Here is a 26,555-nt window from a genome sequence, read left to right as displayed (position 1 = left end):
AAAGTATTGTTAAATTTTTGTATCAAATGTTGTTTTGATGGGTCTTTGCTAATTTTAGTCATAAATTGTAACTCATAACAATACAAAAACAGGTCCGCAATAAGTGGTGCACAGTTAGTCCCCATTGGAATTCCAATAACTTGACGATATACGGAATCTCCAAAGCGAACAAAAATGTTATCAAGTAAAAATTCAAGTGCATAAATAGTATCAAAGCATGTCCAATTGACATAGTTCTTTTGTTTATTGCTACTAAAAAATGATCTAAAAGAGTTTGAACATATGTACTCGCATTCCGACTTTTTAAATGCCCAGTTAATTAGGGATGTGAATTTTTTCTTAATAAGCATATGAGGCAAAGTGGTATATAGGGTGGAAAAATCAAAACTTTGAACAGATTCAAAATCACCAATATATGCATGCAATTTATCAAGTACTTCCAACGAGTTTTTGACACTCCAAAAGTAATTAATTCCACTATTTTCAAAGGCCTTATTTGAACAATTTATTATCAGGTTTTTTATTGTACCAAGTGTACTAGTAAGTAAAACAGACAATTTAGTAGTTGAACAATGGCTGGAAGATGAAATAAATCTATATTTGTAAGGTTTTTTGTGCAGCTTCGGAAGCCAGTACATAGTTGGGACTTTCATTGTGTTTGGTTCTGCTTGTAAAGAAGTAGCTAAAAGTTTATGTTTGTTACAGATGTCGTTTTCTGAAAATGAAGTCAGTTGGAATGTTGGTGAATTCGTGATTTCCTTTTGCAGAACCTCTATATAAAATTTACGTCAAACAATAATGATATTATTAGCAGCTTTATCAGCCGGGACAAAAACAAATTCCTTGGCTAGTTCTGTTAGTTTATTTTTGATACGCGAATGTATGCTTTGCTTAAATGATAAAGATTTATGATTATTTATACTTTGATATAATTGATGGAATACTTTTCACATATCGATTGTTTGTACAACTTTTATGGAAAAAAACGTATGTGCCTGCCCCAAGTCAGGAGCCTGTAATTCAGTGGTTGTCGTTTGTTTACTAGTATGTGCTACATATTTGTTTTTGTTCATTTGTTTTATATAATTAAGGCCGTTAGTTTTCTCGTTTGAATTGTTTTTCATTGTTATTTCTGAACCTTTTATAGATGACAATGCGGTATGGACTTTGCTCATTGTTGAAGGCCGTACGGTGACCTACAGTTGTTAATTTCTGTGTCCTTTTGTGGACAGTTGTCTCATTGGGATTTATACCACAGCTTCCTTTTTATATGTATCATTATTGAACGCATAAATATCGTTATCTAGGTTCTTCTATTTTAATTGCATATATAGCATGGGTTCGAATCCCGGCGAGGGAAGAACCAAAAATTTGCGAAAGCAAATTTACAGATCTAACATTGTTGGGTTGATGTTTAGACGATTTGTATATATATATACAACTCGTCTAAACATCAACGAGTTGTATAAATATATACAACTCGTCTAAACATCAACCCAACAATGTTAGATCTGTAAATTTGCTTTCGCAAATTTTATATATATATATATATTTGTAAGGTTTTTTGTGCAGCTTCGGAAGCCAGTACATAGTTGGGACTTTCATTGTGTTTGGTTCTGCTTGTAAAGAAGTAGCTAAAAGTTTATGTTTGTTACAGATGTCGTTTTCTGAAAATGAAGTCAGTTGGAATGTTGGTGAATTCGTGATTTCCTTTTGCAGAACCTCTATATAAAATTTACGTCAAACAATAATGATATTATTAGCAGCTTTATCAGCCGGGACAAAAACAAATTCCTTGGCTAGTTCTGTTAGTTTATTTTTGATACGCGAATGTATGCTTTGCTTAAATGATAAAGATTTATGATTATTTATACTTTGATATAATTGATGGAATACTTTTCACATATCGATTGTTTGTACAACTTTTATGGAAAAAAACGTATGTGCCTGCCCCAAGTCAGGAGCCTGTAATTCAGTGGTTGTCGTTTGTTTACTAGTATGTGCTACATATTTGTTTTTGTTCATTTGTTTTATATAATTAAGGCCGTTAGTTTTCTCGTTTGAATTGTTTTTCATTGTTATTTCTGAACCTTTTATAGATGACAATGCGGTATGGACTTTGCTCATTGTTGAAGGCCGTACGGTGACCTACAGTTGTTAATTTCTGTGTCCTTTTGTGGACAGTTGTCTCATTGGGATTTATACCACAGCTTCCTTTTTATATGTATCATTATTGAACGCATAAATATCGTTATCTAGGTTCTTCTATTTTAATTGCATATATAGCATGGGTTCGAATCCCGGCGAGGGAAGAACCAAAAATTTGCGAAAGCAAATTTACAGATCTAACATTGTTGGGTTGATGTTTAGACGATTTGTATATATATATACAACTCGTCTAAACATCAACGAGTTGTATAAATATATACAACTCGTCTAAACATCAACCCAACAATGTTAGATCTGTAAATTTGCTTTCGCAAATTTTATATATATATATATATATCTACTACCCCTTTCGAATAAACATAGAATGGTACACAAAGAAGCTTTAAATAAAATACATTTCAAACAAAGATAAGAAAAAACCAACGAAAGTGGTAATTATTTAAAAATTTTGCATTAGTGTTAATGCTAATCTTACAGTGCAAGATGCATGCATTACACTTAAATTCAAATAATGCCGTGACAGTTTATAGCGATATTTTTTGTAACAGCTCAGTGGCGGGTCATGGGGTGTTCTGGGGATATGAACCCTTTTTTTGGAGATCAATGCATTTGAATGGGAACATATAGTTGGAACCCCCTCCTTGTGTCCTGGATTGGGAACTTTTTTAAAAATGGATGGATTCGCCACTGCCCCTCATGCAGTCGGACAAGATGGACTGATTTTTATAACCTATCTATTAAATGTTATCATTTTCTACTTATGTTACTTTAAAAGAAGTAACCAAAATCAATATATGCGTAATCTGTCCATATGTATGTGTCATATATTACCAAACACAATGATAGTCTAAGTTTCAACAGGACATTCACGAAACTTAGGCAGCAATCATTTCATTTTCAGGGGGGGGGGTCTATGTTTTTTTTTAAAGTTTGTTTCTAATTGTTTGAGAAACAAATAATTTGTTTTTGACCCTGAGAAAAAAAAATCGTTTGTTTCACACTCAGCTGCCACTATATGTAATGCTAAAATTGAATTGAAAGAAAAAAATGTGTTCGACCTGTCTCCAAAAAATATTGTCTTTCGCCGAAGCAAAAAAAATCCATAGACCCCCCCCCCCCCCTTTTCTGAAATCAAATGTTTGCTGCCATAGGCATGTGTGGATAACTTTTATTCTTTAATAGTCAGTTTAAATAATTGTATACATTTATTTACATCAATCTCTATGAAACCAGTTTTTGACAACTATTATTATAAAAGTTTAAATCGCCATTCAAAAAGTGTTTTCTTTTTAATTATTTTAAGTCATTTACGTTTCCCTTAATAAATATCTGTTCACGTTGCAATGATGACAAATTAACCAAATATTTGGATTTTTTTCGTGAATTATTTGTCGTAACTTATTGTAAAACATTGTATGTGTTCCTGTTTTCTCCTATTTTTCGCACATATACTGTCAGTCGAAATAGAAAGCACAATGATGTATTTTTAGTTTATTCTATTTTTAGATCATATTATTACTACGCATATGGGAACTATTGCCACGATTACCTGAGGGCACCGATTACCTCAGGGCATACAGCAGCGGACCTAACTGCCATCTGCGTGTAACGTGAACGCTGCCATTTTGTTTATTTACGTCTGTGACGTCATTTTCATGGGAGGTAACTCAAGTACAAATCAACAAACTGAAAAGGTTATTCACCGGTGAATAATAGGGTTATTCACCGCTGGTGCAAATTTTTAGGGTTATTCGTCCTTCCTTGCAATTGAATGAAAAACAACTGAATTATTCCATGTCACGTGATAACGTTTCACCCAATAGAATTGTTTAAAATATATGTAAGGTATAATAATAGTGCATGTAGGCTTGGATGACATTCACTTCCACACGGTATCATAGCTTTTTTGCATTTGCAAGTTTTGTGCACGATCTTTTTCATTTACACATTTTGTTTGCGAGTGAAAAACAAGCCTTTTTTGCAGCTGCGTACAGTGATACCGAGGTCTTTGGCAATTCTGATGTCTACAGTGTTTTTAAGAAGCTCTAGATCTCAAATATCGTAAAATGGTTGACTGCAATACACCATCTTCACAACACAACTTAAATAAACTAATAGTATGCTACTTTCCAGTGACTTCTTATGTAACAGTTCATTAAGAAATTTTTGGAATTTAATTTTTTAGTCGACATATTGCCATTTACTCGTAATAACAAATCGGTTATGACCATCGGTAATGACCATCGGTATAAAATGTGTTTACTTTAAATTTGACAATTAAGTAAAATTAACAATGTGAAACTTCTTATTTTTATTTAGCTTATCTTTTTATTATAATATAACGATAAAATTACCTATATGATAGCGTCTTTTGAATGAACGGTCATACCATATGAAGAGTTTAGAAGTATTAAAAGTAAACTGTAACAGAGTGTTAATTACCCCGACCATACGCGTATGGTCCGACCATACGCGTATGGTCGGACCATATGAGTATATACCCATATGGTCATGACCATACGCGTATGGTCCAAATACTCATATGGTCCGGAACAGTTATATAAAAGTCGATTTTAAATTTATACAATTAATGTCTGTTTATAACACCGAAGAGCTTAACAATCTAAGTGAAAACCTTTTTTTAACTGATGAGATTCATTATTCATAATATAATGCTCATATTTCATTATTTGCATTATTTGTTGTCATTCTTATAATAAATCACTGATGCTATTATATGTGTATGCTATAAGCTGAACTGCTTTTGAATAAAAGACTATTATTAGAAACTTAGTATGTAAGTAAAACAACTCACTTTCACATACTAATGGGCTTCCACTCCATGATCCGTTCTGCTGACAGTTCCGAACGATATCTCCAGATAGATGACCGTGTCCGGTGATGCATTCATAATTTACAGAATTCAAATATACGATTCCGTAAATACCAACTATCATGGAAAACGTTCCATTATCTGGTTCACCACAGGATACAGCTATATATAAAATATATAAAATAGGAATTTTAAAGTATATACATGCATACAGTTTTTTTGTGTTTTAAAAATTTATCTTTTTTGATATCACTTTGTTCACGATCATAGAAACCTGTATCCTAGAAGAAGCACATATTATAATTATAATTCATATTTTGTTATCATTCTTCAAGGTAGCATGCAAACAAGTCATCAAAAGCTTTTTTTTTTTTTGTATAAGTGTTCCTTTAAAAACCTTAAAGTTAATAGAGTATTAACAAATAATTGATTTTATCAATGTAAAGAGGGTGGCCAAAAGTATTCGTCAAATATGGCGGCCGAAATTCCCAAAACATAATGACTTGACATTAAACGCCAAGTTTATCGATCTTTTATTAACAACAAGGGAAAGTCCGCATTTCTAGTTATGAAAAGGAGTTTTTGTAACGTGACAATATACGTCATATTGTTGTCAAATGCACGTTTGTTATTGTTTTCATGTGTAGAAGCCATGGGCAGGAGAGGGAAAGAATTGTCACCGTACCTTAAAAGAGTAGCCGTAGATTTGTTTAGAAACGGAGAAAAAATATCTGACATTGGAAGAATATTACAACAGCCTAGGTCTACAATATCTGGCTTATCAGAAGATTTCAAGACGCTGGGGCAATAGAGAAAGGTCCTAGATCAGGGAGGCCTTGAGCCATGTCGGACGGGGACTACCGGCAGCTAGAAAAAAAATGTAAAACAAGATCGGAGAACACCGCTTGCTTGCATAACTGCAAAGTTTAATGAACAACAAAGGGATGGTCAAGTGTCTAAACGTACTGTACGACGACGTTTGAGTGATCATGGATTTTCTCGTGGAGTGTACAGAAAGAAAGTTGTTATCAAATTTTACAATAGGAAAAAACGTCTTTCATGGTGTAGGGAAAAGAGGTGGTGGACAACTCAATACCAGTGGAGTAAGGTTATATTCAGTCATGAGTCTCAAGTGTGTGTCGGACAGGACAGTCGCGTGTATATGTGGAAGAAGCGAGGGGAAGGTTGGAGACAGGACTTAGTGCAAAGTAACAAGAGGCTCTCAAGAGCCTGAATCGCTCACCTGAATTTTTTTGGTTTAATCTCATATCAATGATTATTTTGGCTTTTCAATTTATTTAAATGTTCTTTGAATCGTCCTATTTTCTTCAAAAGCAAAAAAAAAAATCATTTTCTCCTATGTTCTATTTTAGCCATAGGAGCTATGTTTCTTGACATACAAGGAAATGAAATATAAAATTTACACTAGATACTCTGAAACTCTAAAACTCATTTAGCCTAAGTTTGGCTGAAATTGATACAGCAGTTTCAAAGGAGAAGATTTTTAAAAGTAAGTCAACATGATGAACAAATTGTGAAAAAAGTCTTTAAAGGGCAATAACTCCTTAAGAGGTCAATTGACAATTTTGGTCAAATTGACTTATTTGTAGATCTTACTTTGCTTAACATTTTTGCTATTAACAGTTTATCTGTATCTATAATAATATTCAAGATAATGACCAAAAACTGCAAAATTTCCTTAAAATTACCAATTAAGTGGCAGCAACCCAACAATGGTTTGTTTGATTCATCTGAAAATTTCAGGGCTGATAGATCTTGACCTAATGAACATTTTTACCCCATGTCAGATTTGCTCTAAATGCTTTCGTTTTTGAGATATAAGCCAAAAACTGCATTTGACCCCTATGTTCTATTTTAAGTAACGGTGGCCATGTTTTTTGACGGATCAAAAATCGAAGCACACACTTTGTGCAGGATAATCTAAGGAACAATCATGCTAAGTTTCATCCAAATCCATTCAGCAGTTTCAGAGGAGAAGATTTTTTTAAAGTTAGCAAATATGATGAACAAATTGTGAAAAATTGTCATTAAAGGACAATAACCCCTTAAGGGTTCAATTGACAATTTTGGTCATATTAACTTATTTGTAGATCTTACTTTGCTGATCATTTTTGCTGTTTACAGTTTATCTTTATCTATAATAATATTCAAGATAATGACCAAAAACTGCAAAATTTCCTTAAAATTACCAATTAAGTGGCAGCAACCCAACAATGGTTTGTTTGATTCATCTGAAAATTTCAGGGCTGATAGATCTTGACCTAATGAACATTTTTACCCCGTCAGATTTGCTCTAAATGCTTTAGTTTTTGAGATACAAGCCAAAAACTGCATTTGACCCCTATGTTCTATTTTAAGTAACGGCGGCCATGTTTTTTGACGGATCAAAAATCGAAGCACACACTTTGTGCAGGATACTCTAAGGAACAATCATGCTAAGTTTCATTCAAATCCATTCAGTAGTTTCAGAGGAGAAGATGTTTGAAAAATTGTTAACGACGACGACGACGTCGACGGACGCCAAGTGATGAGAAAAGCTCACATGGCCTTTTAGGCCAGGTGAGCTAAAAATGACCGAAAATCAGTGCTATGGTGTGGGGATGTATCTTCTATCAAGGTTTAGGGACACTTACGAAGGTAGAGGGATACATAAATGCAGACAAGTATATCAGCATTCTGGACGATATTTTTTGGCCCGTTATTGTTAGACTGCAAATGACTACCTTTTCCAGGATGACATTGCGCCGGTGCTTATGGCCCGTTCGACCAAAGCTTACATAGCGAGGACAAACCTAAACAATATGAGTTTGCCAGCACAATCACCCGATTTGAACATTATTGAAAATGTATTCAAAGAAAACTCAAGATTGAGCAACAAAATAAATAAATAAAGAACTGTGTGAACTCAGGTACTCTGAAAGGGATGCACTAGCTCGAGATACGAGAATGTACTTACGGTCACAAAGATATGGTTCTCCACTCCATGTTTTGTCCTCCTGGCATTGTCTAACTGATGACCCTGATACATTATTATATCCTATTTTGCAATAGAATGTAACGTCTGCTTGGTGGTTATACCAGTCTTTCAATGGTGCCAAATTAGCATTCCTGTGATCGTTTGGTTGTAGACATGTTACATCTGTAATTGAAATAAACAATAAAGAATAAAATTGAGAATGGAAATAGGGAATGTGTCATGAACATTTAATTTTCTAGAGTTTTTCAAAATATTTTGTCGCGTGTACATATATTTATACTTAGATTTCTTTCTTTTCGTTATAGTTTTAAAGATAATAGACAAAAATACACAAACATTGGTAATATAGTCTTTTCAGAGCAATAACTCATGTTAGGAGTCAATTGACGAACTCTGCTATACCGCATTTTTGTAGATATTTTCTTGTCGAACAATTTTGTACAGTTTCTCTTTACCTAAAATTGAGAATGGAAATGGGGAATGTGCCAAAGAGACAACAACCCGACCATAGAAAAAAACAACAGCAGAAGGTCACCAACAGGTCTTCAATGTAGCGAGAAATTCCCACACCCGGAGGCGTCCTTCAACTGGCCCCTAAACAAATATATAGTACACTTTTTGAGATAATAGGCAGAAACAATAGATATTGGGACCAGTAGTTTCGGAGGAGAAGATATTTGTAAAAGTAACCGGAAGACAACAACGACGACGGAAAAGGGACAATAAGTAATAGCACTAGCACTCACTAAAACTTTGGGCTAGTTGAGCTAACAAAAAGTGAAATATGACCACAGTGTCAGTTGCCAAAGACTGCCTGTTGTTTGCCAGACATATGTTATGCATGTGCAGGTCGAAAACAGAACAAATGAGATCATGTACATGTTCATGAGTTCTTGAAAGTTGATCAACCTAGACGAAAAGCGAAAAATGTGGACTCCTATAAGAAATGAGTGCATGTTGGGTGATGAAAGAATTTGTCTTGCAATAGGTCACCAACAAAAAGTTATATCATAGATATCAAGCTAAAATTTTATTACGTTTTATTTATGTCGTAGATTCGAAAACAAATACCAATATGGAACTATAATCGGTTTTATAAATTGTCCTGTCAACGACATAATGCAAATAACAGTGATAAATTCGTGGGGCTGACGGACTTTTTAAAATTTATCTTCATCAGGAACGTTTAAACCTAATCATTTGAAACCAAGGTATGCATTACGACTTAAACACGTTAGCAGCGTTATGACCAAAGGGAACTTTAAAAGAAAAGCTATTTTTTAAAGGTCGATGTACTTCTGAGAGCGACTATTGTGAATCGCAAAGCTCGCCTTGTCGAAGAAACTACTCCCACTCCGATTAGAAGTATTCACAGTATTTTTCATTTTATCTTGTCTGACTTGTTGACATATAAACAAACCATTGCGTTACGTCAGCCTTTCATTTACCGTGGTGGTTTATTATTGAACCAACGCTTCCTAAATCTGTCGCTGAAATGACTCACCAAATTATATTCAATTGTTTCTTTTGTGCGCATAATTTCATTAAGTTTGAATTGACTTGTTTACTGATTTCTGTTCACTAATGGAATTAGTTTAAAAATTTACCTTTATCTTTTTAGTTTTTATATGCCTTCACTGGGAATCAAACCCCTCCTTGAAATATGTTAAGTGTTACTGACATCAACACATCAACAAAACCTCTCGACTACCAATGCATTTCAGATATCTTATATATATATATAAATGAACATATGATACACATCGGTACAACGGGCACACAGGGCGTGTTCCTTTATATATACAAAATAGACAATCGTATAGTATAAGTTGGTAGCCGGGAGGTTTAGATCAATGAGTTGAAGAGTCAAGTTAGAAGTAGATTTTAGGTTACAAGGAAGTAATTATTTACATAGGCGACAATGGTAGCCTTATTTGGTCCTGTCGTTTTACTATCAAAGATCCATTGAAAAAAAATTCAAATTCTGAGTTATCAACACCTTTGGGTGTAATTGCAATGGTCAAACACATATGGTGCCGCAGCTATTTTGATAGCAAAATGGCATTTTTTAAGGGTACTCAACGGTTCCGGAATTTTCGAAATAGTATGAATGAAGAACACCCCTTGCTTAATTTGGCACAGAAAATGTTGCTTGTCTTAGAGAGTTTTCTCTAAATTTCTCGCTATTTCTACATCAATGGCCAACACCCATTTCTCACTATTTCAATTTTAATTTCTAATTACCAAGGCAGCAGAAAATAAAGTTACTTCTACCTATTATCTTGGATGTAAAATCTAGGTGGCGCCAGTCATCTTTATTTACTTCCTTTTAACCATATGTCGGTTTCTGTTCGAATCCCTCTTTTCTCTTTGTTGTCCATGGCCCATATGCATAAAGCTACTTAAGTTAAGATTTTCCTTAGTAAACACTTAAGTTAAGGAAACTCCGCCCTTTTTATCTAAGTGGCATGCATAAAAAATCTTAAACTAAGTATTTCCTTAGTAAAATCTTAGTTGTTTTAAGTCACGCCCATAAAACTTAAGTGTTATGCATAAAACCCCTTATACTAAGAAACGTCGCACGATACTGGTGTCACCTAACGTTACACACTCAAAGACAAAAGCCAAAATAAAAACGTTGGAATGCATGTTGTTCAGATGGCTTTTTACAATAAATTTTAGAGGATTGATTTTTTTCCTAAGAAAGGATTAATTGTTTTTTTCTTAGATAAAAGATGTTAAGCTTTAGTTTTAATTAATGAAAATGGTCTGTTACATATACAAAATTGCAATAATCTGAAAGAAGAGTTTAAAAGCTTTAAAATGATATACAACACTTTATAATATCAATATTTATGTTTAAAAATTAATAAGATGAATGTGTCGTCCGTGATTTTACCAAAGTAACACCAGTAGCGTGCGACGTTTCTAAGAAAACGCCTAAGAATTAACTTAAGTCTAAGGTACCTATAATGCTACCTTAAATTTTCAGAAATAGTTAAAATCATTTGAAAGAATAATTTTTTTTGCAGAACATTTATAGCATAGATAAAATCTAATTGATTAAATAATAATATCAGTAATAAAATACTAATAATTCGCTGAATATTAACAATCATCGTAGTTTTCTTAAATTCACGTATAATAAACAAATCAAGTGATAACAGAGGGTAGATATATAATTTCATCATACCATTATTTCTCAATGTCGTTGTTATCTATACCGAAGAGTACTCAGTTTTTAAACGCATGGACTTCATGCTATTATTTTCTTTTGTTTGCTCTGTACGTGCATTTTACACACATAACTTATTACGTTAATCTGTTAAGTACACCTCGTGGTATCAATTGTAACCGTTAATAATTACATTAGATGTATGTTTCATTACAATACGTTATTCTGATTGGCTAACTGCACATCATGTGTTATTCCTTAAGCAGTTGTGTCACTCAATAAAACTTCTCATTCATGATGACACGAGGTCCCACAATAAAGTGCACAGGTAAATGAAATAAAAACTTGATAAAAGGCGTGTTTTCATGATCCTATAGGTAAAAATGTAATTATAAGTATTGAATGCTTTTTTTTGTAACTTTATAGGGTTGTAAAAGCGTTGACCGTGCGCACATTTTAAGTATGAAGCGCTTCCGCGCTTCATACAAAATGTACTTCGGTCAACGCTTTTACACCCCAATAAATTTACAAAAAAGAGCATTCAATTCTTAAGTAAAAAAAAAAACAGAATGAAAAGAAAGAAAGATGAAGACTGCATGCATGCAAAACCTTGTTTTCTGTATGCGTGTGTGTATGAGCGGCATCGGTTAAATTTTCCATTATTTAGTTTTATTCTAAATATTTAAGGCAAATTTTCTCAGAATTTGTTACACTTGTAAATCGGAAAGTTTTAAGATCTATCCATAGCCAGTGGTGCATTAAAAGGAGAGGGGAGGGGGTGTACGGACATCCCGTTTGAGGGAATAATTTGGTTGATAATTCAGGAAATCATTGGAGCTCTTATGGCAGTCAGTGCCCCAGCCCCCCCCCCCCCCCTTATGAAAATTTCTGGATCCGCCACTGCTAACCAATGCAGGGTCAGATACAGCCATTTTTACAATTGGGTTCCTAAACCAGAATAAAGGGGGTTCCAACTATTTGTCCCCATGCACATGAATTGATCGTCAAAAAAAGGGGGGCTCCAACCCAAGGACAATCCCCCCTCGATCCGCCACTGCTATGCGAATCGACGTTTATATAACGTATTTATGGTACCTTAACCGTATTTTTCATGGTGCCTTATATATGCAGTGATAAGTTGCTGTTAACGAAAATATTGATAATCGCACTAAGATGTTGATATTATCTTGCTGCGAATATATCAATCTAATCATATGTCTTAGTTAAGATTGTAGGACCTTTTTTGAAAATGCCCTCGTTTTTATATGGATTCGTGGAAAATTGATCCTTCTCTTTTTTTTTTTTTGTAAAAGGAAAATGATAAAACTATTTATTTCAAATTGAAATAGATTTTTTTAAACCAATAAATAAAAAGTAAGAAGGAGGTCTCAAAGGGGGGACGACAGTCGAAAAGCAGCTGAATGATTTTAGTAAGTTTTATTAATTTATTTGTAAGCACTTGCTTACAATGCTACACTAGTGCTACGCCATTGGAACCTTTATCATGCAAGTTTTGTTAGAGTTTAAATAATATTGTTGTCTCTAGAAAATATAACATCCATGAAGGATGCATTAAAGATTAAGTAGTTTTAAGTTTTGGAAACATCAAAACGTAAATCGTTTCTCTTATGCATTAATGTTTCATCCGTTTTTAGTTATTGAATTATTGTTTAACATACCGACATCCATTTGACCCAGCTCTTAATAAAAGTATGTATTGATCAATCAATAACCAACTTTTACACGGATGATCAGTTCCTGTGATGAGCTAATATCTATAATACTAAAATTACGAGGTCCAATTTGTCAGCCGTCATCGGGTAAAAACGACAAATCAAAGAATTCAACTCTATTTATAACTAATATAGGACAATGGTGTAGATTAAAAATTACACCACTCCAGACCCTTTTGTTTTCAGCATTTTTAATATTGCCAATAATTAACAAGTTCCGGGTCGAATCCGAATCCGATACCGATACAAATAGTATATTCAGCTATTACCTTATCTGTACGTTCCGCATTTGACAGGCGCACCACCAAACGGTGTATTTAGGATTTTGCTATATACACGGGTCATAATCAAAGGACTGACACTACTAAATTCAATCATTGTCAAATTGTTCCCTATTGTAGTCTTATTCAGCAATCAGCAAGACTTTCTAAGATAACTAATATAGGACAATGCTGTTGATTAAAAAATACTCCATTCCTGGATAGCCAGGACCTTTTGTTTTCCAAATAATTAATATTTCCAATAACTGATAAGTTACAGGTCGACGGGTTCAAACAGAAAGATTTGAAAGCAGAGAAAACTGTGTATCTTAATATAATCGGCATGACTTATCAGATGACAATACCAATTACTAAAATAAGGCTTAGGCATAGTTATATACTTTAATTCAGTCACGGACCCGCGATATCACGGGTGTGTACTTGTACTAATATATATCATACGGTAATTAAAGAAAGGTTCCGATTTAAGTATTCCTTAGTTAAATAACTAACTAAGTTTATGCATACTTAACATATTCTTTAGTTTTTCCGTTCTTCTTATTTTGTATGTACATGTGGATATTTTTGAAATAAAAGTGGGTTTTTCCGTTTATTTTTGGATTAATACTGGCTATTTCATGTATTTAAAGAAAAAAATCATTTTTGTTTTATAAATATGTTTTACTTTATATCTTTACAACTATTTATTCGCAAATCCATATGCGAGTAAATCGTGATGTGCCTAGAATTGGATTTCGTGCTAGAAGTTTCAGTAACATACTTATGATACATACTTAGAAATAAATTCGAAAAGGGTTTGATTTCATAAATTACGGATAATATTTCAGATGCATAATAATTCAAAGACAGACGTATTATGTTATATTTGTATTTCTTTATGACTAACCAGTTAATTGTGAATTTTGATTTATTAATGCATCGTTGAACATCATTATATGGTTATTTAAACTCACTTACAATATCTCCTGATAATTAAGAAAATGCTTTAATTTTGAACACGATAGTTTAAGTTAGAATATAGTGTTCTAGAATAAAAATAACTAGAACACACCCGCGAAATCGCGGGCATTCAGAGCGTAGTTTAAAGTATGTAAAGTGTTGTTGGAAGAATTTTGTAAAATGCAGAATGACTGGAGAATTTCAGCAAAAGTATCATAAGTCATAGGTTATTGGGGACAGGAAAATGTTTTTGTTACCCTCCACCTTTATTTCCAAAGTTCCCAATTTTTGGTTTTCTATCAATTTCAATATGAACATACATTTAGTATGTTATGAACATTTATTTAAATAAGGAGCCTGTAATTCAGTGGTTGTCGTTTGTTTATGTGTTACATATTTGTTTTTCGTTCATTTTTTGTACATAAATAAGGCCGCTAGTTTTCTCGTTTGCATTGTTTTACATTGTCATTTCGGGCCTTTTGAAGCTGAGTATGCGGTATGGGCTTTGCTCTTTGTTGAAGGCCGTACGGTGACCTATAGTTGTTAATATCTGTGTCATTTTGGTCTCTTGTGGAGAGTTGTCTTAACATGGCAATCATACCACATCTTTTTTTTTTTATGTAATCAATGAATTTTGTAAAAGATTTAATGACTGGAGAATTTCAGAAAAAGTATCAAAAGTTCACATGAATAATTTTAGCGCTTATCTGTATATTATGAACATTCATTACTATATAAATAAAGCGTATTTACTTTCAATTCTAAGTTTACTAATCGATCCATGGTGATCATTGACATAGTATACAGACCCTCTCTATTTAATAAACTCTGTGACCGCCGTGGATAGTAAACTTGAAAATGATAGCAGATAAAATTCTGAAAATACACTTTATTCGTAGTATATGTATGTTCAAAGTATACAGAAAAACGCAAACCGGAAGTCTAATCTGACTTAAAATTTCGTACAATGACGGGACAATATCCGGATGCCTTTTTTCTCGTTTTTCTCCTAAAATAACTCAATCTGAATAATCATATGAATGGATGACAAATGCGACTATGCACTGTACCTATAGGACACAGAGGCGTGTTGATTAATTTATTCTAGAAAGAAGAGAAGCGACACCAAAAATGAGGTCTTCTCGTTTAATAGTATAGATATAAAAATAATTACCGTTTTCACAGAACTGTCCTTCCTTTCCACTTCCTGTACAGTTGCATTCTGGTCCTCTGTCTGATGCACCTGCACATGGAAATGCTCCACATGCTGGTTCTACAACGACATATGCACAGACGTAAATGCAATTGGATACATTATAGAAAAAAACACTTATTTTAAAGAGATTATTGATTCGTTAACTTTGCAATTAACTCATAAACATTTGGGCTTTTATTCAGTTTGTGAGGGAATCTTAGTATTTATTATTCCCAACTTTCAGCAGAGAGCTTCGATTAGATTAATAATAGCATGCATGACTGTCATTCATTATACAGAGATGTGTTGTGTTTATCAAAGCATTAAAGCAATCCGGCTAAAAAAAAATCCATATATACACGCCTGGTAAACCATCTAATCTCAACCAAATGGTTGAGACGGAAAAATGTATTCTGGCACTTCCTGTTGAGCTTTTCTGGTTCAAAATATTGAAAATAAACACAGGGTAGGTCGAATTTTCGTCGATTTACTGAAAATCAATGACTTTTTTGTAAAATCGGAGAATGTCATGCCATAGATAAATCATAATTGTAACTAATATGTCTCTTCTTGGTTTAAAATATTTTAAATTGAAGTTACAATCACTTTTCTCCTACGGATAATAATGTTTACATTCTTTAAATCCGATAGAACTGCTATGATATTAATGACTAACAAGAAAATATGTCAATTATTTTTGTTTTTTTAAGCTTTACGATAACCACGTCTGTAAATTGCCCAAATATTTTTTTGTCAAGCCTACTCTGAGTAGAAAAATAAAAAAAATATAAATGGTTGAGATATAAAGGTATTGGTTGAGTCTTTCTGTCACAATGTTGAGACTTTCTGGTTGCGCTGTACTATTCGAGTTTACCTTTTTTTACGGTTAATCTGATTCATGTTTTCTGTCTGTGGTAAATCTAAATACACTCAGATACAATTTTAAGCATTGCCGATAGAAAAATGCATGCCTTACAAATATAAATAAGATTATTTTACAATGGTTATTTATTAATATGATTTGGATGAAATTTGAAAAAAATAGACAGGACAGGAGTTTTGAGTAAAAAAAAAAGGAAGGATGAGACACTTTGCAAAAAAAAGGCAGGATGACAATTTAGGTAAAAAAAGTCAGGATAAACTAATAAAAAAAAGGCAGGACCGAATAGAGTGAAAAATAAAAAGGCAGGACAGAGATTACAACTAAAAAAAAATGCAGGACAAAATTTTTCATCCTAGCCCCCCCCCCCCCCCCCCCTAAAAATCAAATGGTAGCTCCTTAAGTGACGTCCAACTTAGTGTATTCACAGGTGTTGTATTGAAATAATGAAAACTTAGATGTTTGTTCACAACTGTATTCAGGGCAAATCCTTAATATTTGGTAATATTCAGTAACATTTATAGTATAACCCGGGTCCCGTCACACTAGGCCGTAATCGCACTACGATCTCTAAAAATATAATGCTATTGGCGATCGTAGTGCAGTATGGTCGTGTTACGGTCTTGATGAGGTCTTGGTATTCGTGTTGAGAGTAGCCAACTTTTATTAATTTAAACATGTTCAAAACAATCGTGATGCGTTCGTGGCGAAATCAGGTCGCAGTTCTGTTCTAGTCGTAGATTTTTTTTAGTCTCGATTACCCAGACGCATATTTAAATATATCTACTTTGAAAAATAAAGCGGCTGAATGATCGAGACTAAGATTTTTTTAGCCGTGGAACTGTCAGGATCAGTTCCAGGTTGAACTGTGTAAATCGATTCTAGGTATAGAACTTACCAATGACCAAATCAGTTCTTTGTTAGAACTGTTCTAGCTAGAACTGTCTTAAAAGTGTCAGGAGATAGTTCCACATTTGTCCGCTAGAACAGTTCTCCTGAAGTCAGATTATGACAGTTAGGGGTAATCTCCATTGTATGTAAATCTCCTTTGCAATTTTTTTAAATGAGAATAACTTTTGATGAAATGATTGAATTTAATGATTATCCATTTCTGAATATTAAATCAGTTTTCTTTTGAAATATTTTAAAACTGGATTCGACGTAGGTAAATTGTGGGAGATAGTTAGTTTGAACTCTGGCCTGGTCAACTTAAATTCTAAAAAAAAAATTGTGTGTGTCTATGCTAAGCATGCGATATCTGCTAAAAACTGTGGTCACACCTTACCAGATAGCTCGAACTAACGCCGAAAGGATAAACAAAAGTTTTACATTTACAAAATTTTTGCATCCGTTAGGAGTCCGCGATGTAATGACCAAATAAAACGGACGTGTAATATGGCGAAAAATGGGGTGGAATAGGAATAAGAAAAAAAATAATGTCAGAATAAAAAGCCAATAATTTTGCCTGATCATGATTAAGAAGTTGAGCCAAAAATATTAATGATACCAAAGAAAACTAACATACCAATAATTGATTTTTCTTACGCGATTTGTTTTCAATTTGTATGTATCTGTTTTATTATCAATGTTCTTTCTGTGGTACGATTGCCAATGATACAACTCTCCACAAGAGACCAAAATGACACATACAGTAACAACTAGAGGTCGCCGTACGGCCTTCAATAATAAGCAAAGCCCATACTGCATAGACAGCTATAAAAGGCCCCGAAATGACAATGTAAAACAATTGTAACGAGAAAACTAACGGCCTTATTGATATATAAAGAAAAAATGAACGAAAAACAAATATGTTACACATAAAAAAATAAATAAATTCTAGCCCTGGAGATGTCAATTACAACATTATTCACGTTAAAGATTCTGTGCAAAACTGCATCTCAAACGCTAGACTTAATCTCCAGCGTTAGAACTTTAATACTAGTACTTAAAAACACAGCTATTTACTATTTAGACACTATTACAACCAGAGGCCTCTTTAGAAGCTGCTGTGATAACTACAGACAAGATTAAAATGACTGTTGAAATGTCAAACAATATACGGCAAGTTTATGAATTTTGACAGTTGTATATGTAATTGATACTAAGCTACACAAGGTCATGTTTTTCTCTGACTGTTTATGACGTCTTTACACTAAATTCATTGGATGTTGGATGTGTACGGATTGATAGTTTAGTCTTACCTGCATGATTTTTTTTATTAGTTGTTAGTGCTTTGAACTAGCTGTCAGATAACTGCGAGTACTCTCATATCTGTTCCTATTGTCTTTTTGTTGTCGGGATGTTCAAGAACCCGGCCACGTCCAATTGTATTTTTGTCCATCTGATGAGTTAAACCTTTTTCAACTGATTTTTATAGTTCGTTCTTATGTTCTTATGTTGTACTGTTATATATACCACTGTCCCAGGTAAAGGGGGGATTCCGCTAACATGTTTAACCCCTCCACATTATTTATGTATGTGCCTGTCCCAAGTCAGGAGCCTGTAATTCAGTGGTTGTCGTTTGTTTATGTGTTAAATATTGAATCATATTTGTTTTTCGTTATTTTTTTTTATAAATAAGGCCTTTAGTTTTCTAGTTTAAATTGTTTTGCATTGTCATATCGGGGCCTTTTATAGCTGACTATGCGGTATGGGCTTTGCTCATTGTTGAAGGCTGTACGGTGACCTATGAGTGTTAATGTCTGTGTCGTGTTGGTCTCTTGTGGACTGTTGTCCCATTGGCAGTCATACCACATCTTCCTTTTTATAGTTGAAAATTTCATTCACCAGAAGATCTCAACACTGTTCCAGAATATCTCAACCGGTACCAGAAAATCTCAACATGACATACTTTATAACATATTTAGCATAATGAAATTATATTAGTAAAGAAAAAGAACAAACTATAATTTTATGTTTATAATGTTTTAGAAAAATACTAATTTACTAATATATATGCTAGTTTATCAATGATATCACTGTCATTTTGTCAATAGCAGACTGCGCTGGCCATATTTACCTGCTAGAGAAAAGTCATTACGATGTCATTTTAAATCCCATTCATTTGTGTTATACACGAGACAAACTGTAATTCAAATATCTCTGGCATGACATTCTCCGATTTTACAAAAAACGCATTGATTTTCAGTAAATTGACGAAAAGTCGACCTACCCTGTGTTTATTTTGAATATTTTGAACCAGAATAGCTCAACAGGAAGTGCCAGAATACTTTTTTCCGTCTCAACATTTGGTTGAGATTAGATGGTTTACCAGGCGTGTATATAGTTCAACTTATACGTAGTAATATCAAACTTTTACGTTGGCACTGCGTTGGTTTAATGTATAAAACGTTCGAATCATATAAAATATAATGTGCTGTATGATGAACAGGTTTAAATTAACTAAGCTTTAGTTTTTGTATATATTATTTATTCATTGTTTTTATTATGTTGTTCTCATATTCTTCTCTGAATGTGGACTTGTTTTTTGTATACGGTCTCTATATTTTCATTACTGTCACTTGATGCCAAATGTTTTTATGTTGGATAATGGTTTGAATTCGATCACCATTTAATACCATGCATTTTCTCCTTCAAAAATAGACGTAATCCTACATAATTGTATGTAAATGAATGAAGCATGAATTATTTAACATATTTATTGTCATCGAAGACATTAAACATCTGTTACGACAATACGTTTCGATAAAATTAACAAAATATGATATTAATTACGCGTCAGTAGTAAATAGTAAAAAAATGATTGCTCAGATTGGGGACATGTTATCGTCTCTTTGTGTGCATAATTTGTTTATAAAAATAAAAGAAGAATGTGTCTGAGGACACGAATGTCCCCGCTCAAGCTTTGCAATTTTCCAAATAAAAAAGGGGCATTACTCTAAAACACTATAAGCTTATAAGTGACTTGCTACCCAAATTCAAACTCTGTCTGCGCGTTTTTGGTTCTTAGCATTGTATAAGAGTTTCATAAAATTTGAATGAGGAAACGAAAATAAGACGGACGGAAGGACGGCCAAGGGTACATTTGGAACACTTAATGCCCCCATTGCCTTCGGCGGGGGCATAACAAGAATAAGATGTGGTATGATTGCAAATGAGACAACTCTCCACCTGAGACCAAATGACATAGAATTTACAACTATAGGTCACCATACGGCCTTCAACAATGAGCAAAACACAAATCGCAGTCTGCTTAAAAGGCCCCGGAATGGCTAATACAAAACAACGCAGTTACTGACAGCTAATTCAAAGAATGTTCCTTTGAGTAAATGTCGGCGGTATGTTTAGAAAATTCTTGATTAATTAACGAAAAAATGTTGTTGAATTTGTCAATTAAATGCAATTTAGACGGGTCTTTACTGAGTTTTGTCATAAGCTGTGATTCATAATAGTACAAGAACAAGTCTGCTAATAAAGGGGCTAAATAGTTGCCCATAGGAATACCTGCAACTTGTCGATACACGTACACAAATTCAATCAAGAATAAATTACCAGCTCAATCATCTCATCACACCTCCGGTAAGTCTATTTATCATATTTACCTTTCTCATTGGAGAAGAAGGCTTTAAATGAGTTGCAGCAAATATATTTGCAATCAGATTTATCAAACGACCATTAAACTAAATAAGAAAACTTTTGTTTGATAAGATTGTGTGGAAGAGTAGTGTGAAGAGTTGAAAAGTAAAAACTGTCAACAGAATCAAAAGCACTTAATTTATCTAAAACGTCCACAGAATTTGTGTATGTCATATGTGTTATTTCGAAAGTTAATGATAGGTTCTTTGATAGTAGTTACGGAACCTAGTTAAAATCACTGAAAGATTAGTTGTAGAACACTTACTAGAGACCGAGATGAAACTATATTTAAATTACTTGTTTTTGTGTAGTTTAGGTAACCAATACATAGTATGGACCTTCAAATGTTCAGAAGAGGCCTTAAGTTGTGTTGCAGTGATGATACGATTGTTTACTATATGCATCTCTGTGGAACGCACGGACTTAAAAGAAGAAGAATTCAAAATTTCATTCGTAAGAACATCCGTGTAGTATTTACGGCATACCATCACCACATTGTTTGCTGTTGTCTCGGCCGGTACAAACACAAACCGCTTTGCGAGTCTTTGAAGTTTGTTTCTTATTCTAGAAATGGACGTATTATGTACCCCTTTATTTATTTCTAAATTATTTTCAAAATGTCATATTCGAATATCCACAACATTTATACATTTGTTTGAGTAAGAATCAAGAGATCTTTTATCAGATTTTCCCCATTTACACCAACGTTTACAATACTAAGAAAAGGCGTCTTTTATGTCATGACGACACTGTTTCTAATCTATTTTAGATGGAGGACGATGTTTTGGTCCTTTTTTCACAAAGTTTTTAACCTCTCGGATTTGAACGATATTGAGGTTCGCCGTAATAACATAGCCATTCGGGTCATACATAAATTTCGACGATTCACAGTCTCACGTTAGAGGAGTATTGTTTTCTACACTGACGCCTGGTGTTACTAAAGTAGGATTAAAAAACTAAACTTCTATTCGGTTTTTGCATGTTTACGAAAAAATAGATGGTTTTGTGTTCTCAAAATAGGGAGGTACAAAGTGTTGATTGGAAGAGTCATGAAATTTACTCGATATTGAATGACAAAAAGCTGTAATTATACGCGAATATTCATAGAGTGTGCTGAAAAACGAGATCGTGTCACACTCCTTGAGAATATCATGTAATTTACTAATTAGTTTACCATATATTTCCATATATTTAAAATCAAATGAGCGTTTAACATAAACTGATAAATGGATATAGTATGCTTCTTCCGAGTATACATAATAAAGTATTTTTCTGCATACATAATCAAATTGATTACATGATAAAATATTATCATTGTCCGTGTTTACGTAAAAGATAAATAAATACTCAATTTAAAACACTAAAAACGCAATAATTTCAATTTCATGTTAGTTAAGTGTTGTATAATATACATTTAAGATAAAAGGCATTTTATTACGATTTCGATTTGGATGTATATTAGCAAATATATTGAATAAAATTGCAAGTAAATAATTAAGTTTAAAAGCTTATTTAAGTGGAAGGTAACGGGATGCTTAAAGGAAGAGTTAGGTTAAAGAGTGACAGAATAATGTCAAAGATATCGGTCTAGTGACAGAACGGGCTAGGTGAAAAGGCAAGAGATTTTTAAAACGCAGAGTATAAAAATAAATAATGAAATTAATGTTCATGTTGTACTTATACTAAAGACACTTCATAAAAAGTTTCCCCAAGAGGAATGATAAACAAGTTTAAGAAACGAAGTGATAGAAACGAGGTGAAATAAGAATGAAAATGAGGAACTGAAGCATTTCAAAGACTGAACTTTTATGTTGTTTTAATAAGTGGCATTTAACAGATTTGGCCCAACCAATTAAATAGGGAACAGGTTCCCTAAATATATAACAGTACTCAATTAGGAATATATGTATTTTCAACGTATTAAAATGAAAAACTTTAGATGCAAACAATTTTTCTATAGAACCATATATCAAGGATAGGTGTTTATTCCAAATAGAATTTTCAAACAATTCCCCGAGAACGCAGACTAACAGGTACAAATAAAAAATTGACAGAATGCATATCTACATCAGAAAAAATAATAATAATTCCGAAGAGAGCTTAAACTACAAATTTGAAAGATTTTGGCCAAAAAGTAAAAAATACCGAGTAAGCAATTACAATTCTAAAATTGAAGAAAAACAACATCTAGGCTGAAGACAAATTTCAATCTACGGAACTTGCAGCCTTATAATTCCGAAGAGCTTAAACCGGAAATTTTGAAAGATTTTGGCCAAAAATTAAAAAATACCTAGTAAGCAATAACAATTCAAAAATTGAAAAAAAAAACAACATCTAGGCTAAAAAAAAAAACCCCAAAAAAAAAAAAAACGATAAAACCCAAGAAATCTATGACTATAATAGTTTAGGACATCGTTTAATAAAAATGCTTTTTTATCGGACTTTTTTTTTAGCAAACATCGTTATTATCATCACCGAAACGTTTAACGGGGGCCATCATGTTTTGACCTATAATATGTGTTGTGCTACAGATGGCTCACTCTAATTCTGTAGATTGCTGAGTCAGATTGTTCATTCTCAATACAGTTTAGTCTTTAAAAATGTTTAATTACATATTTACATTTTCACGGGTAGTAACCTCATCATATCGAGAAGCGTTTAGTACAGTTATTTTGTCATAGTTTGGTTAAGATGAACATGATTGTGTTAAGTTACTTCTCCGAACGATTGTCTCAGTTCTATTCAAAGGAGCAAATAAAAAGCAAAAAATATGTTTTAATCTGCTTTATTAGTCAAACGATCTACATTAGAATTGTTGTTTTCAAGAAACTAACGCAGAATAAGCAAACTATCGAAATTGCTATGGTTTGGTTAAGCTATGACATGGTTCGGTTAAGCGTCATGGTTTTGATCAAGTTTGTCATGGTTTAGATTCAAATTAATATATATGTGTTTCAGTTCAATATTGATAGTTTGTTTAAAAACGCTTGTAATTAAACAAAGTTACACAATTTACCAACTGACTAAGAAGAAAAACAAGCCTTTCAAACAAAATTGACATGTTGTAATTGGCAAAGCGTACATTAAACAATTTAACTACATTTATTCGTGAATTGTGGATTTTAAAAAACTCTTAAAGAACTTCTGGATAAATGTAAATCTCGATCTTTCTCTGAAATACATTTTTTCAACCCTGTATACCACTAGTCCCTATGTGTAATTGATAAATCGGTTTAAAGAAATAATCCATAATGTTTTTCAACATAAAAATGGTAGCGCACGCTATATATACATCTATTACTTTGGGATACCATACTGCATATTTTGTTAATAGTGAACAAAAAAATAAAACATGCTACACAGAGGAACAAGTGACCAGTATGCTGGAGTTTCTTATTGAAAACATATTTGTTGAATTTGGAGGTAGACTTTGTCACTAAATTGTCGGCATTTTTATGGGAACGAACTGTGCGGCAGCGACCTCTTCTTATCTTCATATGAGTCGGAGTTCCTTCAGACATTTGTAAAAACAAGAAGATCAAAGAAACCAGATCATTTAATTTCACATTCAGATATATTGTTCTTTCCATTAACAATCCACACTTTTCTGATTGAATTCCATTAATATATCCCCAGAACTAGAAATTAAAGGAACAACAGACACAGCTTCCTCTGCCTCATTTTTAGACTTATACCTCGAATTTGACATGAGCGGTCATCTCAGTACCAGAATCTAGTATGATCATGACAAACGAGGATTTTAATTTGAAATTATCAGTTTCCCCAACCTTAGCAGTAATATACCAACTTCTCCTTGCATATGGGATATACATTTCCCAACTCATTCGATGTTCAAGAACTTGCAGATGCTACTCAGAATTTGTAAACCGTCACCAGTGTCTGATCAGAAAGTTGATGAACCAGTGGTATGTTAAAGAACTCTCGTCCTTTTGTTATGGTATTCTTTTATTTGTCTTTGTAAATTATTAATTTAACTGTTTAGTCTATTGTTGGCCCAATCCATTTGACGTGGCTCGGTACTTATACATCCCGTCATTGTGTTATTGTGCTATGACACATTTTTATATTCTTGTCTTTTCGTTTTTGCTTATGTGCTTTGTCTATATGCCTTTTTGTTTTTCTTTGTTGACATATTTGCTTTGTTTTATAGTGATTAAGATTTTAACACAATGTTGCCAGCTGTACTCTTATTTTTGACATTTTTACCTTTTATGATTGTTTGTTTTGTTCCCACATCGTCGTCAATATAATTGAATTTTATGCGACTGTTATAACATGTGAGAGGTTAAGCTGGCTATAAAACCAGGTTTAATCCACCAATTTCTTCAGAAAAAATGTCTGTACCAAGTCAGGAATATGACAGTTGTTATCCATTCGTTTGATGTATTTCAGTTTTTAATTTTACCACGTTTAGGGAATTTCCGTTTAGAATTGTCCTTGAAGTCCCGTATTTTTGTTATTTTGCTTTTATATTTTTAATAGTCACTACACCTCTTTTAAACTATCTTTTGAGATACTAATTACAAAACCAGAAAGCACTGCTTCTGTTTCACATAAATTATTTTCCTTATGTCCATGATGGACTCTGTCGGGGATATCGTGAGCGGCATCACTTGTAAAATAGGTAAAGATGTCTACTTAAAAACGTATCTGCTAGTCAAAACGTAATTTTTGTTTTACATTTTTTTCTAGTAAAATATACATCTGTTGTTTTATTTTGAACCCGTCTATGATGAATAAAAGGAGATGTGGGGTTATACGCCCATGATATATAGTACCTCAACTACAAAACTAACCAAACGATACCAAGAGGACACAATAAGTCTTCTAATTAGTATGGCGTTCATTATCACTGCACTAGTATATATTTGTTTACGGGCCAGCTGAAGGACGCCTCCGGGTGCGGGAATTTCTCGCTACATTGAAGACCTCTTGGTGACCTTCTGCTGTTGTTTTTTTTTCTATGGTCGGGTTGTTGTCTCTTTGGCACATTCCCCATTTCCATTCTCAATTTTATTCAACCATCCACGAAACAAATTGTTTTAACGCGTGACATGGACAACAGTTAAAACTTATTTGTTTTATAAACTATTAGTAAAATTTAAAAAAAAATTAAAAAATACACACAAGTTTCGAATTTAAATAGATGAAAAATCACAATTTCGAATTAGAATGAAGCCGATTTAATGTCCATTTTAATCAATTATTATTACGAACGAAAACAATAATTATGTTTTTGTAATATTGTATACGTGGGTTTTCTCATTTAATTTTTTTTACGTATAATTTTGTCGGAGCCTTTTATAGCATGCTAAGAGGTAGGGATTTGTTCATTGTTGAAGGCCGTACGGCGACATATAGTTGCTAACATCTACGTCATTTTGGTCTCAGGTGGATAGTTTTACTCATTGGCACCATGTACTTAATATATATGATACTACATTGAATGTGGGTATATATGTCCTTTTGTATTCCAAATAAAACGTTTAAAAAAAGAGTATTTCAAAAGTTATATGATGTCTGTTTATTTTAATCATTACTTTTCCTTCATTCGCGATTAGAATCACATAACTGAACCATGTTCAACATGAAATAAACCATGACACGAATGAACCAAACCATGACACCGAATTTTCTGTAATCTCAAATTGTGTGCAGTAGGGGCTGTTTTTCGGGAAAATTGACGACAGTTTTATATGATAACAAAATATGTGATGGAGCAAACAGTAAGAAAA

At 33.1% G+C, this 26,555-nt stretch overlaps 1 protein-coding gene across 1 annotated transcript in view; it reads right to left on the bottom strand.

Moving 5' to 3' along the window:
* LOC139486990 (uncharacterized) overlaps positions 1–26,555 on the bottom strand; it is a 112,382-nt gene that overhangs the window by 27,296 nt on the left and 58,531 nt on the right. The window contains exons 8-10 of the mRNA XM_071272022.1: positions 15,303–15,401; positions 7,980–8,162; positions 4,985–5,164 (exon numbers count right to left, since the gene is read on the bottom strand). Coding sequence (XP_071128123.1) covers positions 4,985–5,164; positions 7,980–8,162; positions 15,303–15,401 — 462 coding nt within the window. The remainder of the gene's footprint in view (positions 1–4,984; positions 5,165–7,979; positions 8,163–15,302; positions 15,402–26,555) is intronic.

This window comes from Mytilus edulis, chromosome 1 (genome assembly GCF_963676685.1).
Source record: "Mytilus edulis chromosome 1, xbMytEdul2.2, whole genome shotgun sequence".
NCBI lineage: Eukaryota > Metazoa > Mollusca > Bivalvia > Mytilida > Mytilidae > Mytilus > Mytilus edulis.
This window is presented reverse-complemented; position numbering and strand designations above follow the sequence as displayed.